At 36.4% G+C, this 13,839-nt stretch overlaps 1 protein-coding gene and 1 pseudogene across 6 annotated transcripts in view; both read left to right on the forward strand.

Annotated features, from left to right (window-relative positions):
* The window catches only part of LEKR1 (leucine, glutamate and lysine rich 1), a 215,846-nt gene that overhangs the window by 146,638 nt on the left and 55,369 nt on the right, over positions 1-13,839 (forward strand). For all 6 annotated transcript variants that reach the window (XR_010155848.1, XM_054681212.2, XM_526361.7 and 3 more), the window contains one exon: positions 9,019-9,100. Coding sequence is in view for 5 of the 6 variants with exons in the window: in XM_054681212.2 (XP_054537187.1) it covers positions 9,019-9,100 (82 nt within the window). In the remaining variant the exon portion in view is untranslated. The remainder of the gene's footprint in view (positions 1-9,018; positions 9,101-13,839) is intronic.
* LOC107970824 (Krueppel-like factor 3) lies at positions 6,708-7,649 on the forward strand (annotated as a pseudogene).

A 13,839-nucleotide genomic window follows, 5' to 3' on the forward strand; every position in this document is an offset into this window, starting at 1 on the left:
CCACAGCCAATATCATGCTGAATGGGCAAAAACTGGAAGCATTCTCTTTGAAAACTGGCACAAGACAGGGATGCCCTCTCTCACCACTCCTATTCAACATAATGATGGAAGTTCTGGCCAGGGCAATCAGGCTGGAGAAGGAAATAAAGGGTATTCAATTAGGAAAAGAGCTCTTTAGTTTAATTAGATCCCATTTGTCAATTTTGTCTTTTGTTGCCATTGCTTTTGGTGTTTTGGACATGATGTCCTTGCCCATGCCTATGTCCTGAATGGTAATGCCTAGGTTTTCTTCTAGCGTTTTTATGGTTTTAGGTCTAACGTTTAAGTCTTTAATCCATCTTGAATTGATTTTTGTATAAGGTGTAAGGAAGGGATCCAGTTGGGAAAAGAGGAAGTCAAATTGTCCGTGTTTGCAGATGACATGATTGTGTATCTAGAAAACCACATTGTCTCAGCCCAAAATCTCCTTAAGCTGATAGGCAACTTCAGCAAAGTCTCAGGATACAAAATCAATGTGCAAAAATCACAAGCATTCTTATTCACCAATAACAGACAGAGAGCCAAATCATAAGTGAACTCCCATTCACAATTGCTTCAAAGAGAATAAAATACCTAGGAATCCAACTTACAAGGGATGTGAAGGACCTCTTCAAGGAGAATTACAAACCACTGCTCAAGGAAATAAAAGAGGATACAAACAAATGGAAGAACATTCCATGCTCATGGGTAGGAAGAATCAATGTCATGAAAATGGCCATACTGCCCAAGGTAATTTATAGATTCAATGCCATCCCCATCAAGCTACCAATGACTTTCTTCACAGAATTGGAAAAAACTACTTTAAAGTTCATATGGAACCAAAAAAGAGCCCGCATCACCAAGTCAATCCTAAGCCTAAAGAACAAAGCTGGAGGCATCACGCTACCTGACTTCAAACTATACTGCAAGGCTACAGTAACCAAAACAGCATGGTACCGGTACTGAAACAGAGATATAGACTAATGGAACAGAACAGAGCCCTCAGAAATAACGCCGCATGTCTACGACCATCTGATCTTTGACAAACCTGACAAAAACAAGCAATGGGGAAAGGATTCCCTATTTAATAAATGGTGCTGGGAAAACTGGCTAGCCATATGTAGAAAGCTGAAACTGGATCCCTTCCTTACACCTTATACAAAAATTAATTCAAGATGGATTAAAGACTTAAATGTTGGACCTGAAACCATAAAAACCCTAGAAGAAAACCTAGGCAATACAATTCAGGACGTAGGCATGGGCAAGGACTTCATGTCTAAAACACCAAAAGCAATGACAACAAAAGGCAAAATTGACAAATTGGATCTAATTGAACTAAAGAGCTTCCACACAGCAAAAGAAACTACCATCAGAGTGAACAGGCAACCTACAAAATGGGAGAAAATTTTTGCAATCTACTCATCTGACAAAGGGCTAATATCCAGAATCTACAATGAACTCAAACAAATTTACAAGAAAAAACAAACAACCCCATCAAAAAGTGGGCGAAGGATATGAACAGACACTTCTCAAAAGAAGACATTTATGCAGCCAAAAGACACGTGAAAAAATGCTCATCATCACTGGCCATCAGAGAAATGCAAATCAAAACCACAATGAGATACCATCTCACACCAGTTAGAATGGCAATCATTAAAAAGTCAGGAAACAACAGGTGCTGGAGAGGATGTGGAGAAATAGCAACACTTTTACACTGTTGGTGGGAGTGTAAACTAGTTCAACCATTGTGGAAGTCAGTGTGGCTATTCCTCAGGGATCTAGAACTAGAAATACCATTTGACCCAGCAATGCCATTACTGGGTACATACCGAAAGGATTATAAATCATGCTGCTATAAAGACACATGCACGCGTATGTTTATTGCGGCACTATTCACAATAGCAAAGACTTGGAACCAAGCCAAATGTCCAACTATGATAGACTGGATTAAGAAAATATGGCACATATACACCATGGAATACTATGCAGCCATAAAAAAGGATGAGTTCGTGTCCTTTGTAGGTACATGGATGAAGCTGGAAACCATCATTCTCAGCAAACTATCACAAGGACAAAAAACCAAACACCGCATCTTCTCACTTATAGGTGGGAATTGAACAATGAGAATACATGGACACAGGAAGGGGAACATCACACACATGGGGGCCTGTTGTGGGGTCGGAGGAGCGGGGAGGGATAGCATTAGGAGATATACCTAATGTTAAATGACGAGTTAATGGGTGCAGCACACCAACATGGCACATGTATACACATGTAACTAACCTGCACGTTGTGCACATGTACCCTAAAACTTAAAGTATAATAAAAATAAATAAATAGTGAAAAAATAAAACAGATTTTAGTTTAAATGAGTTATTAATTTGTTATTTAAAAGATTAATTTATCATTCACCGAGGCCAAATGAGACACTTGATTGTAATTTATATAAGGACAAATATATCTTAATGATATTTGTACACTGAATCTAAGCAGATAAAATAATATATTTTAATAATAAAATAATTTAAATAAACTTAATTTAAATAATTTAAACAGTGAGTAAAATAATTTAAAATAGTGAAAAATAAAATAATTTAAAATAGTGAAAAAATAAGACAGGTGTTAGTTTAAATGAGTTATTAATTTGTTATTTAAAAGATTAATTTATCATTCACCAAGGCCAAATGAGGCACTTGTTATTTATATAAGGACAAATAAATATATCTTAATGATATTTGTACACTGAATCTAACTAGTGTGAAACCTAGCTACAAATAGAGTAGGTGTTTAATAAGTGTCTATTGAAATAAAATAACAAATAAGAAAGTTACGTTTTAATGCCAAGACACATACCAGATAATATCAATGAAAACTGCAGAACTATTTTTTGTTTCATGTACTGTATTTTAATCTTAGGCACTTAATTCTAAACATATTTGCTGGCACTCTTATTTCTAAAGTCTGCGAAGTTTTATTCATTCTTTCAATGATTATTTTTTAATCAACTTCCATGTCTCAAGCACTATGACTATAACAGATAAGGTTCCTGTTCTCATGAAACTTACATTCTAGTAAGTTTACATTGAAATGATTCAATGAGTGTAAAGCACTTAGGGTATAGTACCTGGTACATAGTAAGTATTCCACATTTATTAGCTATGATGATGATGATGGAAGACACCCATATATAGATGCTATTCGAAGCCATGAAACTAGATGAAATTATCTTGGGAGATAATGCAGCTGGAGAAAAGGGCTAGGGGCTGAGCTCCTTGTGCTTCCCAGCATTTAGAGTGAATCTAAGATTAAGAATAATCAATAGAACCTGAGAAGATAGCCAGAATGTTGCCAAGAGAGAGAAAATAACTGGGTCACATGCTGCGTAATATTTGAATTTGATAAGAACAGAGAATTAAATTTTGAAATTGCCAATATAGACCATCATTCATCACCTTGAAAACAGCTGTTTCTGTGGAGGAGTGAAAAAGAAAGCTCAATTGGAATGGATAGAAAAGAGACTGAGGAAAAGGCAAATCATAAAAGGAGAGTCATGAATGGCCAAGAAGTATAAGGTGAGGTGCTCAGCTCCAAAAGGAAGCAGAGAACTGCAAGTTAAACCAAAGACACTACTTTGTATTCTTCATATTGGCAAAAATTAGAAAAATAGCTGTTTCTAATGAATATTAGCTGCTTCTAATGAATGTTATAAAGCAGGAGCCTTTATTCAGTGAAGTAGGAATGTAAGCTAGTGCCTCCATTTTGGGAACCATTTGGCAGTATTTATGTGTATTCCTATGATCTCATACTTAATACCTAATACCGCCCTGGAGACATACTGCAGACAAATTGTCCTATAAGTACACAACAAGATGGGTAAAAAACTTTCATTGCAGGATTATTTATGGTGACAAGGTTTCAGGTAACCTAGGTTCTATCACTATGGTACTGGATAAGTAAAATGTGGTATGTGCACATGATGAAATATTATATATCAGTCAGAGCAGAGTGAATCATATCTACATGTAGCTACATGGATAGGTCTCAAAAAACATAATATTGACTAAAAAGAATAAGAGTCAAAATGAGACTTGTAGTTTAACTTGATTTGTGTAATTTTTAAAACACCTTCAAAACGAATAATTTTTTCACATGTTAAGATGCAGGTTAGAAGGTATACATTAAATTCACAAGCATAAATGCTCTCTAGAATGGATCATTCCCAAATGAAAATGAACATCTCAGTTTCACCCATATTAAAAACGAAACAAAACTGACAACCCTCCTTGTTACCATATTCACCTCCAGCTGCAATTCAGTTTTTCTGCTCCCTATTCATGGAATCAAAGGGGGTGTCTTTAATTGCTGTTTCAAACATTATCTCCTCCCCACTACCCTCCAAAAAGCTTTCTTGCCCTTTTTTGTTTGTTTTCTTTTGTACCTTGGGCACATAGAACAGAGTTGATTAGACTCTGTAGTACAAAACATGCTATCATCCTTGACCCGTGCCAGCAACGCCCCCCTCTAATTAATATACCTATAAATTTTTCTAACAGAAAAATAGAATAATACAACATGTGTGTGTTCCCATCATCCATAGTTAACAAGTTTTAACATTTTGCCATAGTTGCACTATAGATTGTTAAAGAAGAAAAAGACAATTAACACTTCCATTTTTACTCCTCCCCATACAAAGATAGCTACTGGTGACACCAGGTCCAAGTGCAAAAACAGCATATCCTCAAGGTGAGAAGTGATGAGATTCAGGGCAGAAGTGGAAGAGTAGCCTTCATGCCACCACCAATGATAATAGCTAACATGTGCGTGTTACTCCCAATGTGCCTGCAACTATTCCCCTTCTTTACATACATTAAGTAATTTAATTATCAGAACAGTCCTGTATGATAGTGACTATTTTACAGATAATGAAACTGGAGTTAACAGTTAACAGGAAGCAGAGCCAGGATTTGAAATTAGGCAGTCTGGCACTCTAAAGAGCTCATGCATGACACCTTTAAACTATCCTGTCACAGACAAGTGTTGAGTTCTTGTTTTTCCTTGTCTTCAATTACCTATACAATAAAAAAGTACAGCCTTCTATTTTACATTAAAAAAAAGATTTCCCTGATCTCTGGGTGCCAGTTCATCTGCCTGCTTGTTCTTCCATTATGCTACTTTAACCTGGAATCATTTTCCTCCACATAGCACTTTGAACCAGATTTTTAAATGTTTTGCGTTTTCTTTATCCAGTAAGTTTTAAGCTTGAAATAACTTTCCACTATCTAGGTTTTAGTTACTGTTTTCTCAAACATTATACTAACTTAATATGCCCTCCAAGTGACTATGAAGTTTTATATCAGCCTATAAAATAGCTAATTATGAATACCTTTTATATTTGTAGTTTCTAGAAACCTGTAGGGATAGCAGGATTCTCTTAAATGACTGATTATCCCAAATCTGATGCCTGTGTAATGCTATCCAGCAAACAGCTGGCTTCATATGAAGAGAGGTTAAGAACTCTTTCTGTCTCGTTCATTTAAAATCATTTACTTCTTATTTAATATCTGCAAAGAACACAGTCACATCATAGTAGAATTTGCTGTTGTAAATTTTTGATTGTTTCCATGGGTTCTGCCTTACATCTGCATGGTGTTTAAAGCCAATGCTTCCTTTATTTTTGTAGGCATTTAGGGCCTTGTGCCTCATAATCCAATGTCATGCTGAGTGACAGAAAATTAAAGTCGAATTTCTTTAACTATAGAGAAGGACTGGGCAGAACAATAATACGCTTATTTAACAACTCCTTGCCTCAGAAACTGAAGGAGCTGTTTTGTGCAGGTGGCTTAATCTCTCTGCAGCTTATCCTAATGGTGTTTCTTTATTTATTAAGGACAGGAACTGGGCACTCTGCTTCTAAAAACAAAAGGACCAGACTAGTCTACCAGAACCTATAGTGAACTAGTAGGATGTTTATATTTCATTCAGAAGAGCAAAGCTTTGAATTAGCTGCCATTTTTACTGTCTATTATTCTACTAATTCTCAGGTAATTGAGAATTAACTGCATAAAATTACATATCAAGTACCAGTTCTTTGAAGTTCATTTTAAGATAAGTCTTCCTTTTAATTTATAGCTGCATTTAGAAGTAATAACATAAAATTTATCATATGGGCTCAGACCTATGCTTCATCTAGTTTAGGATCATATCCTGACAAAAGCACCAGGGGCCATTTAATAGTAGGGTGTGAACGTTCTCTCTGATGAAATATTCTCATGGAATCAGTCACAGTAACACCATAATTTTATTAATATTTTTATTAACTATAATATATATTTAAGCTTTCTAAAACTAAAATCTAAACCACCTTTTGGAGTTAGAAATTCTACCAGTTTACTGCATATTTCATTGTTAAGTAATTCTTTTCATTTGTCTTAAGTATACCTCTTTAAGGATTCTGGGAATATGGTAACAGATTTGTAGCCACACTTACCACACTCTTATGGACAATATCATATTCTCTTGCAGCTTTTATATTTCAAGAGTTTATATTTCAAGTGTGAGAGATATAAGAACTTTAGGATCAGGCAGACCTGAGTTTGAATTATAGGATCTAACTAGCTGAGTGACCTTGATAAGTTAATTACTCTAATCCTTAGAGTTTTCTTGGTAGTTGTGACTATACATGAAATTATATGAAATCAATAAAACCTAACAAGTATGGGTCATCTACTCTACACCATTATCTAATAAGTTTTTTCAGACCCGGGAAGGCTTATTGCATGGAATACAGATGGAGCCAGTGGACCTCACAGTAAACAAGTGGAGTTCACCCGTTTGGCTGGGAATTCTTCCTCTCTGAAGTTCCCATCCTTGAACTGGAGAGCCTCTCCAGAGCTGAGCATGCCTTCTTCTAGCCCATGATGAAAAATACTCACTCTCTTCTCTGGGCATGCAGCCCTTTGGCGTGCCACTCTCCATGCCACCAGTGATGGCAGCTGCCTTCTCCTGGCACAGAATACAGAGCCTAGGGATCCTGCCTGGTGGTGGTATGGTCTGTCCCCTTTATGTACATGAGTTACCTCCAGCAGCCTCTCATTGTTTCCTTGTTGGAGGAAATGGAGAATTCAAATAGTAGCATGCAAGTACCTGTAATTGAATCATATAAGAAGCCTATACCATAGGAAAAAAAATTGAACCTGTGATCAAACAACAGAGGACAGATTATTATCCTGAAGAAATGTCACCCCCCCCTTAATGAACTCAGTGCCCACCCCTTGCAACAAGCATTGTTGCAAGAGAATCTCCCTTAGGTCATAGTGCAGCCTGGGAAGAGACCTTTACTGATGAAATCGGTGGATAACTCAAAGGAAGCAGAGGATACACAGATGTGATTATGACATATGCAACAAAGTATACACTAAAAGTTTCCACGTGAAATCATACAGAAGAACACACACAGGAGATAAACCCTACAAATGTACATGGGATGGATACATATGGAAGTTTGCTCTGTCTGATAAATAAGACATTTCTGAAAACATACTGGAGTCAAATCTTTTTGGTGCCTGGACTGTAACCACAGCTTCTGTTCTGACCATCTTGCCTTCTACAGGAAACGCCACATGCTAGTCTGAATGCCTTTGTCTCCCACCTCAACATGACTCCCTACTCACCTGGCTCTTTCTCTATACTCCCACCATTATCTATCACACTTTTTACATGTACATTTTAATTTTGATTCAGCTGGTCTGATCCTCTGAATTTATATCATGCAAAACTTCCATATGGTCAGTAGCAGGTACTCTCTAATCCTCCCTCTCCTTACCATGGGTGACCTAAAAAATGAGAACTTTTTTTAGAGATGCTAAGCAAACTATTCTTAGAGATAGATAAAGTTAATGTAATAAGAACAAGAAAACATGTAAACTAAGAAACAAAAATTAATGTTTGTAAAAGCACTGGATAAACAAAGGTTTATACAAATGTCTGGTAAATGCTAATTAAAACATTTGTTTAGAGTGAATTTATTTTCTAATTTAAGGAACTAACTCTTTGTAAAATGAAGTTAAGAATGCCGATTTATATAGTTTTATGTATTTATATGGATGCATAAAGATTTTAAAGTTTACTATTAAAATATGTCACTGAAACACCTGAACAGATGGAACATAGAAATTTTACAACTCCAGTGTTTTGAACATTTTTTTTCTGGAGACACCAACCAGTCTATCAGTTTGTTTTCCATTATAACTTATTCTCAAAAAGCGTACCAGCAAGGGCTGTCACTGGGGCTGGGGTTCAGATCACAGTTTCCACACACAGGACAATGGAAGGACTTAGATAATTCAAGCCATTTGTTCTTTCTGCTATGGTTTCAGTTCTGCATTCACACACTTGTTAGACAGGGCTGCTTGAATAATAATCCTCAAATACTGCTTACATTCTCCAGTTAAAGACTCTTTGGAAGCCAGTTTCCTGCTTGTATTCTCTTGGTTTTGAAAGTCACTAAAATGCCTTTTAGATGCTACCCAGAGTTAACACGTTCTTTACTATGAGCCTGGAACATGATTTGTCTGTTTTAGTTCTAGCAGGAAGACTCAGCCATGCTTCACAGTTCCAGACCACAAAAGTGAGCTCAGGCAATCATGTGTTTTAGAAACAAGACACGTGATCAGAAATTCTTATGTTTGTTAGCTACATACATTTCCTTTGAAAACATTAGTAAAATTTAGCCTATTAGCTGTTTGAAAATCAGCATGGTTGTGGGGGCAGAAAGAGGCCAACAAATTGGGCCTGTCAAAACCCATTAAGTCTGTGGGGTGTTAGGATAGGGAGGGCTGAGTAGGCAATGATAAGTTGCATATGGACACACAGGCAAAGTGGAATAAGCAGCTGCCTTATTCTTCAGGAGCTGACTAGCAACAAAAGAATATGGTTTACTCTATGAAAATATCTGGACACTTAAAATGTACTAATCAGATGAAATACATTGTGTCATTTCAGATTTACAATGTCTAGTGGAGGCACTTGGATTAAAACTTCAGAAGGCAGTGACAGAGATGGACAACTATAAAGAAATGCTTATGTAAGATGGAGAATATTAAACAACTTATAAGATAACAGTGCTCTGTAGATGTGTTACAAAATGGCAAGAATTAGGAAGAAATGACAAGAATTATAAAGACCCTGGTGTGTTCTCTGTGATTCTTTTGGCAGTGATTTACTGGTGTGGGTAATAGTTTACTGCTGCTTTTCTTGCCCACTTTACTGGCCTAGATTATATATTGAAGAACCTGTAAATATTTTTAAATACATGGAGGATTTCTTTCTCTCAATAAGAAACTTACTTATCCATATATTAAAGCTTTCCCTGATAGTTCAAATGCAGTAACTTAATGTGAAATAGTCTTTGAACTTTTTTCTTATCTTTGTTTCTTTATTATCTCTCCACAAGAAACAATATTGAACTTGTATCTCAAAATTACTAATTTTAGCTTCAAAGAGAGAGTTGAGTAGCTTTGAAATGCTGAAGTACTTATGCTTGATATAAGTGAGAAAGAAATATTGGAAAACACGTGATAAGAAAATGATGTAAAATCAAGAACACTATTTCTTTTAAAAATTAATTTTCAGCCTGGGCAACACAGAGAAACTTTGTCTCCACAAAAAAATACAAAAATTATCCATGCGTGTTGGCACACACCTGTAGTCCCAGCTACTCGGGAGGCTGAACTGGGAAGATCACCTAAGCCTAGAAAGTTGAGGCTACAGTGAACCATGATCATGCCACTACACTCCAGCCTGGGCAACAGAGTGAGACCCTGTCTCAAAATGAATAAATAAGTAAAAATTACTTTTATTTCAGAAATTTCAAAAATTATAGCATAAACATAGTATATCTATAATTATAATACTAAAATAGTATGTATATAATCTTTGAAAAGTAAGTAGATTCTTTTACTTTATGATATATATGATTTTCAGTTCCTATATTTTAGGAGGATGAACCTCATAAAAACATAAATATTTAGAATGCTTAGCAACCAAATATTTGTGTTGACCATGAACTACTCCTAAAATCAATGTGTTTAATAAAATACTGAACACAAGAAGGAACAAATACCAAAAATACCCTATCAAATTAATGTATACTTGGATTATTTGTAACAAAATAGTTTGTTTCTGAAAAGGAAAATAAAATATTCATACTTTATAACACTGTGGTTAATAGTACAGTAAGTATAGTAGTTCAAGTGTCTGTGTAGATGGCTGGGGTTGAAGGAATTGGTGGACGGGGGTCCTTAGAAGACCCCCTAGGCCCAGGAAGTAACTTTTTGGGAGATTTTTTTAAATCATGAAAAGAAACAAGGTGATGGTTGCTAGAAAAAAAAAATCGTTGTTGCTGTCCCTCTAATAACATCAAGGAGGGGTTTGGCCATGTGGATATCTCTTGTGGAAAGCAGTCTAGTCAGGCCCCAGCTACTGTGTGATGATTGCTTCTTGGAGCTCAAGAAGTGAAGAGGGCACAGTCTAGGCATAGGGAGGTGGTGTTAGCACACAACTAAGCTAGGAGGGAATTTGTGGGCATACCAAGACTTAGCATATAAAGTGGAGTCTTAGGAAGTTAGGAAAGAAGCTTAACATAGAAATGAGCATAGTGAAGAAAAGGAATAAACTTACTGGTAGTGACATGAATTGATATTTTACAGAATAAGTTGGCACAGAATTCTTTGTATATTCATGTTCTGCATAATGACATTTTGGTCAGTGACAGACCATGTATACAAAGATGGTCCTATAAGATTATAATACCGTATATTTACTGTACCTTTTCTATGGTCAGATATGTTTAGATATGCAAATACTTACCATTGTGTTACAATTACCTACACTATTCAATACATTAGCATTCTGTATAGGTTTGTAGCCTAGGAAAAATAGGCTAAATCATATAGCCTACGTGTGTAGTAGGTTATTCCATCTTGGTTTGTGTACACTCAAGGATGTTCACACAATGACAAAATTGCGTAATGACACATTTCTTGGAATGTACCCCTGTTGTAAAGCAATGAATGACTGTGCATGGAGCCTGCCCATTTAATATTAACACATGCTTTGTGATATTTTTGTTTATTATAATTTTAACATAATTTGTGCTGAGAAATGGTGAGAGTCAGGGTAGATTGGAGATGCAGGGAGAAATACACCACTAAAGTCCATCAAAGTAATTATCTGTAGGAAGTTACTGTATAATTGCAGAAATGCTGATGATGTTTTATCAGTTTATAAAACTAATGTTTCCTACACGTACAAGACCTTCTTAACAATTAAAAAATGGACATGATGCCCATTTTTAGAAATGCGAATTAGGAAAGATAGAGCCACTTAAATGGCTCCAAGTGCTGGAGACCTTTCTCTATGCTACCTGTCTCTAGCTCTTCCATCTATACTCTATCTACTCTCCTTTACTGCTAGGATTAAGTTGAGGAGTGTGGGCATTTAGGATCAAAGCCTGGGAATGCTAAAGCCTCAGGTTGCTCAGAGGTCAGGAGGTGAGGCTAGAGTCAAATGTGTGGCTTCGCCATTTTTGTAATGATAAGTTTGAAGTCAAAACAATTCATTCAAAAAATTTGATATATTAATACAATTTGTTAGTAAACTCAAGATTTCCTGTGCACACTCAAACCTCTTTGGACTTCCAGGAATTGGAATATGCTATGAAATCAGGTTTCTTCCATTTTTAATCCTCATTCTTTGTGGGGGCTGGGAATAGGAATGTTTGTCACCTGTAAGTTAATTCTTTGTGTTGTTTAAAGATTTTTAAATATTTGGATATAAGTTTTGTGAATTTTGACAATAAGAGGAAGAAGCAATTTATAAATGGGTGAAACTGGGGTTCTTTTTCCAAGATTTTTAAGAAAATATTTTCCAAGGTTTAAAAGAACGTTGTTATGTATTTAAAAATAGAGATTTTATCAGAATGCTTTGGGCTACAAGTAACAGAGGTAGGATAATGTCAGTTTTAGTTGATAAGAGTCTCAGCAATATCCCCAAGGATCTTGATGTTCTTTCTGTCTCCATCCTGCTGCCCTCAGCACTGGCTTCAACCCAAAGCTAAGTCAGGTCCCTATAATCGCAAGATGGCTGCAGTTCCTCCACTCTAGAGGCCTCATTTGGATATGGTGCCTGCAGGCAGGAAGGGACTGGTTTTCTAGTGTCTTTTTAGAAGTGAGAAAAAAGAATTATCAGATGCCACCAAACAGCATTCTCCTTATATTTCCTTGTCTAGAACCCTTTACATATCCTCTCCTAAGTGAACCACTGGCAAGGGGAACAGGGCTGCTACAATTACCTTAGACCAAGCAAGATTTATCCTTAGAACAAATAATAATTGGAACTCTGATGGGCAGGAAATAAGCTGTAGTGAATGTTCAGCAGGTAACCAGTAGTGTTTGCTAAAGAGGTAGAGCATTAATGATGCTCTGAGAGCTTGATGAAATTTTCTACAAATTTTATTTTTAAGTACTATAATATCTAGATTAATTAAGGGAACACCTCCCTGAAATAATGAAAAATATGAAGACTATAAAATCTAGTTCTATTGCTTTTAAACATATATGGATATAAAATATACTTTTATTACTTTCATATATATATGAATATGTGTGTGTGTGTGTGTAGATAGATAGATAGATAGATAGATAGATAGAAAGATAGATAGATGGAAGAGCTAGAGACAGGTAGCATAGAGAAAGGTCTCCAGCACCTGAAGCCATTTAAGTGGCTCTATCTTTCCTAATTCACATTTCTAAAAATGGGCATTATGCCCATTTTTTAATTTTTAAGAAGGTCTTGTATGTGTAGGAAACATCAGTTTTGTAAACTGATAAAACATCATCAGCATTTCTGCAATTATACAGTAACTTCCAGGATAAAGATAGATAAATAAGCCTTAAAAGAAAGACTGTCATTTATGGTGAGAAATTTCTAGGAATTCCTGAAAGGTAATACATAGAAAGGATAGTAGAAAGGGTAAACTCTACTGAGGAATAACCCAGGTGAAGAGCAATTGAGTGGTGATACTGGTGGGCATGGGATAGACAGGACCTTCCTCGGAATTAATTAAAACACAGAGAAGGGAGTGAGACCTGGTGAATCATTGAAATAGTGGTTGTCACACTCCAATCTACATAAGAATCATGGGTAGCTTGCTAAAATTCTATATTACAGTATGGCCTCTCCCACAGACTCAGCCTCAGGACCAGATTTCTGGGCTCCTTTTCCACAGATAATCTGGTTCTATATTTATGTCTGGGGTGGCTCCAAGCAATCACATTTTTAATGCACTCCCCACATGATACTGATTCAGGTGGTCCAGTGAAACCCACTCTGAGGAATTACATATGGGCCATTTAAGCCAGCTGGCCCCTCATCAATACTCTACAATCAATCAGCCCTGTGTGAAGCAGCATTTGCAGAAGCATCTATACTCAGACTAACACAATGAGTATGTGGACTAGAGTCAAACAGCCTGGCAGCTACTGAATCCCAGGAGAGACCAGGGTCCCCACAGCCCAAGACAAACCTCCAGTGCCCCCACCAGGTAGCATACCCTGCCCCTTCATTACACCTCTAAAAACAATCAGGGCAAAAATAAACAGCAAAGCAGACAAGCAAACGGAAGATCTTAAGTCTGAGGATTCAACACAACCAAAGATTACTAGGTATGTGAAGAAACACCTCCCCCCAAGTCCCCCCAAAAAGTGGCTATGAATTCACACAGAAAATCCTTAACACCCTAGAAAATTGTTAAATAGCAAACAG

Source organism: Pan troglodytes, chromosome 2, assembly GCF_028858775.2.
Source record: "Pan troglodytes isolate AG18354 chromosome 2, NHGRI_mPanTro3-v2.0_pri, whole genome shotgun sequence".
NCBI lineage: Eukaryota > Metazoa > Chordata > Mammalia > Primates > Hominidae > Pan > Pan troglodytes.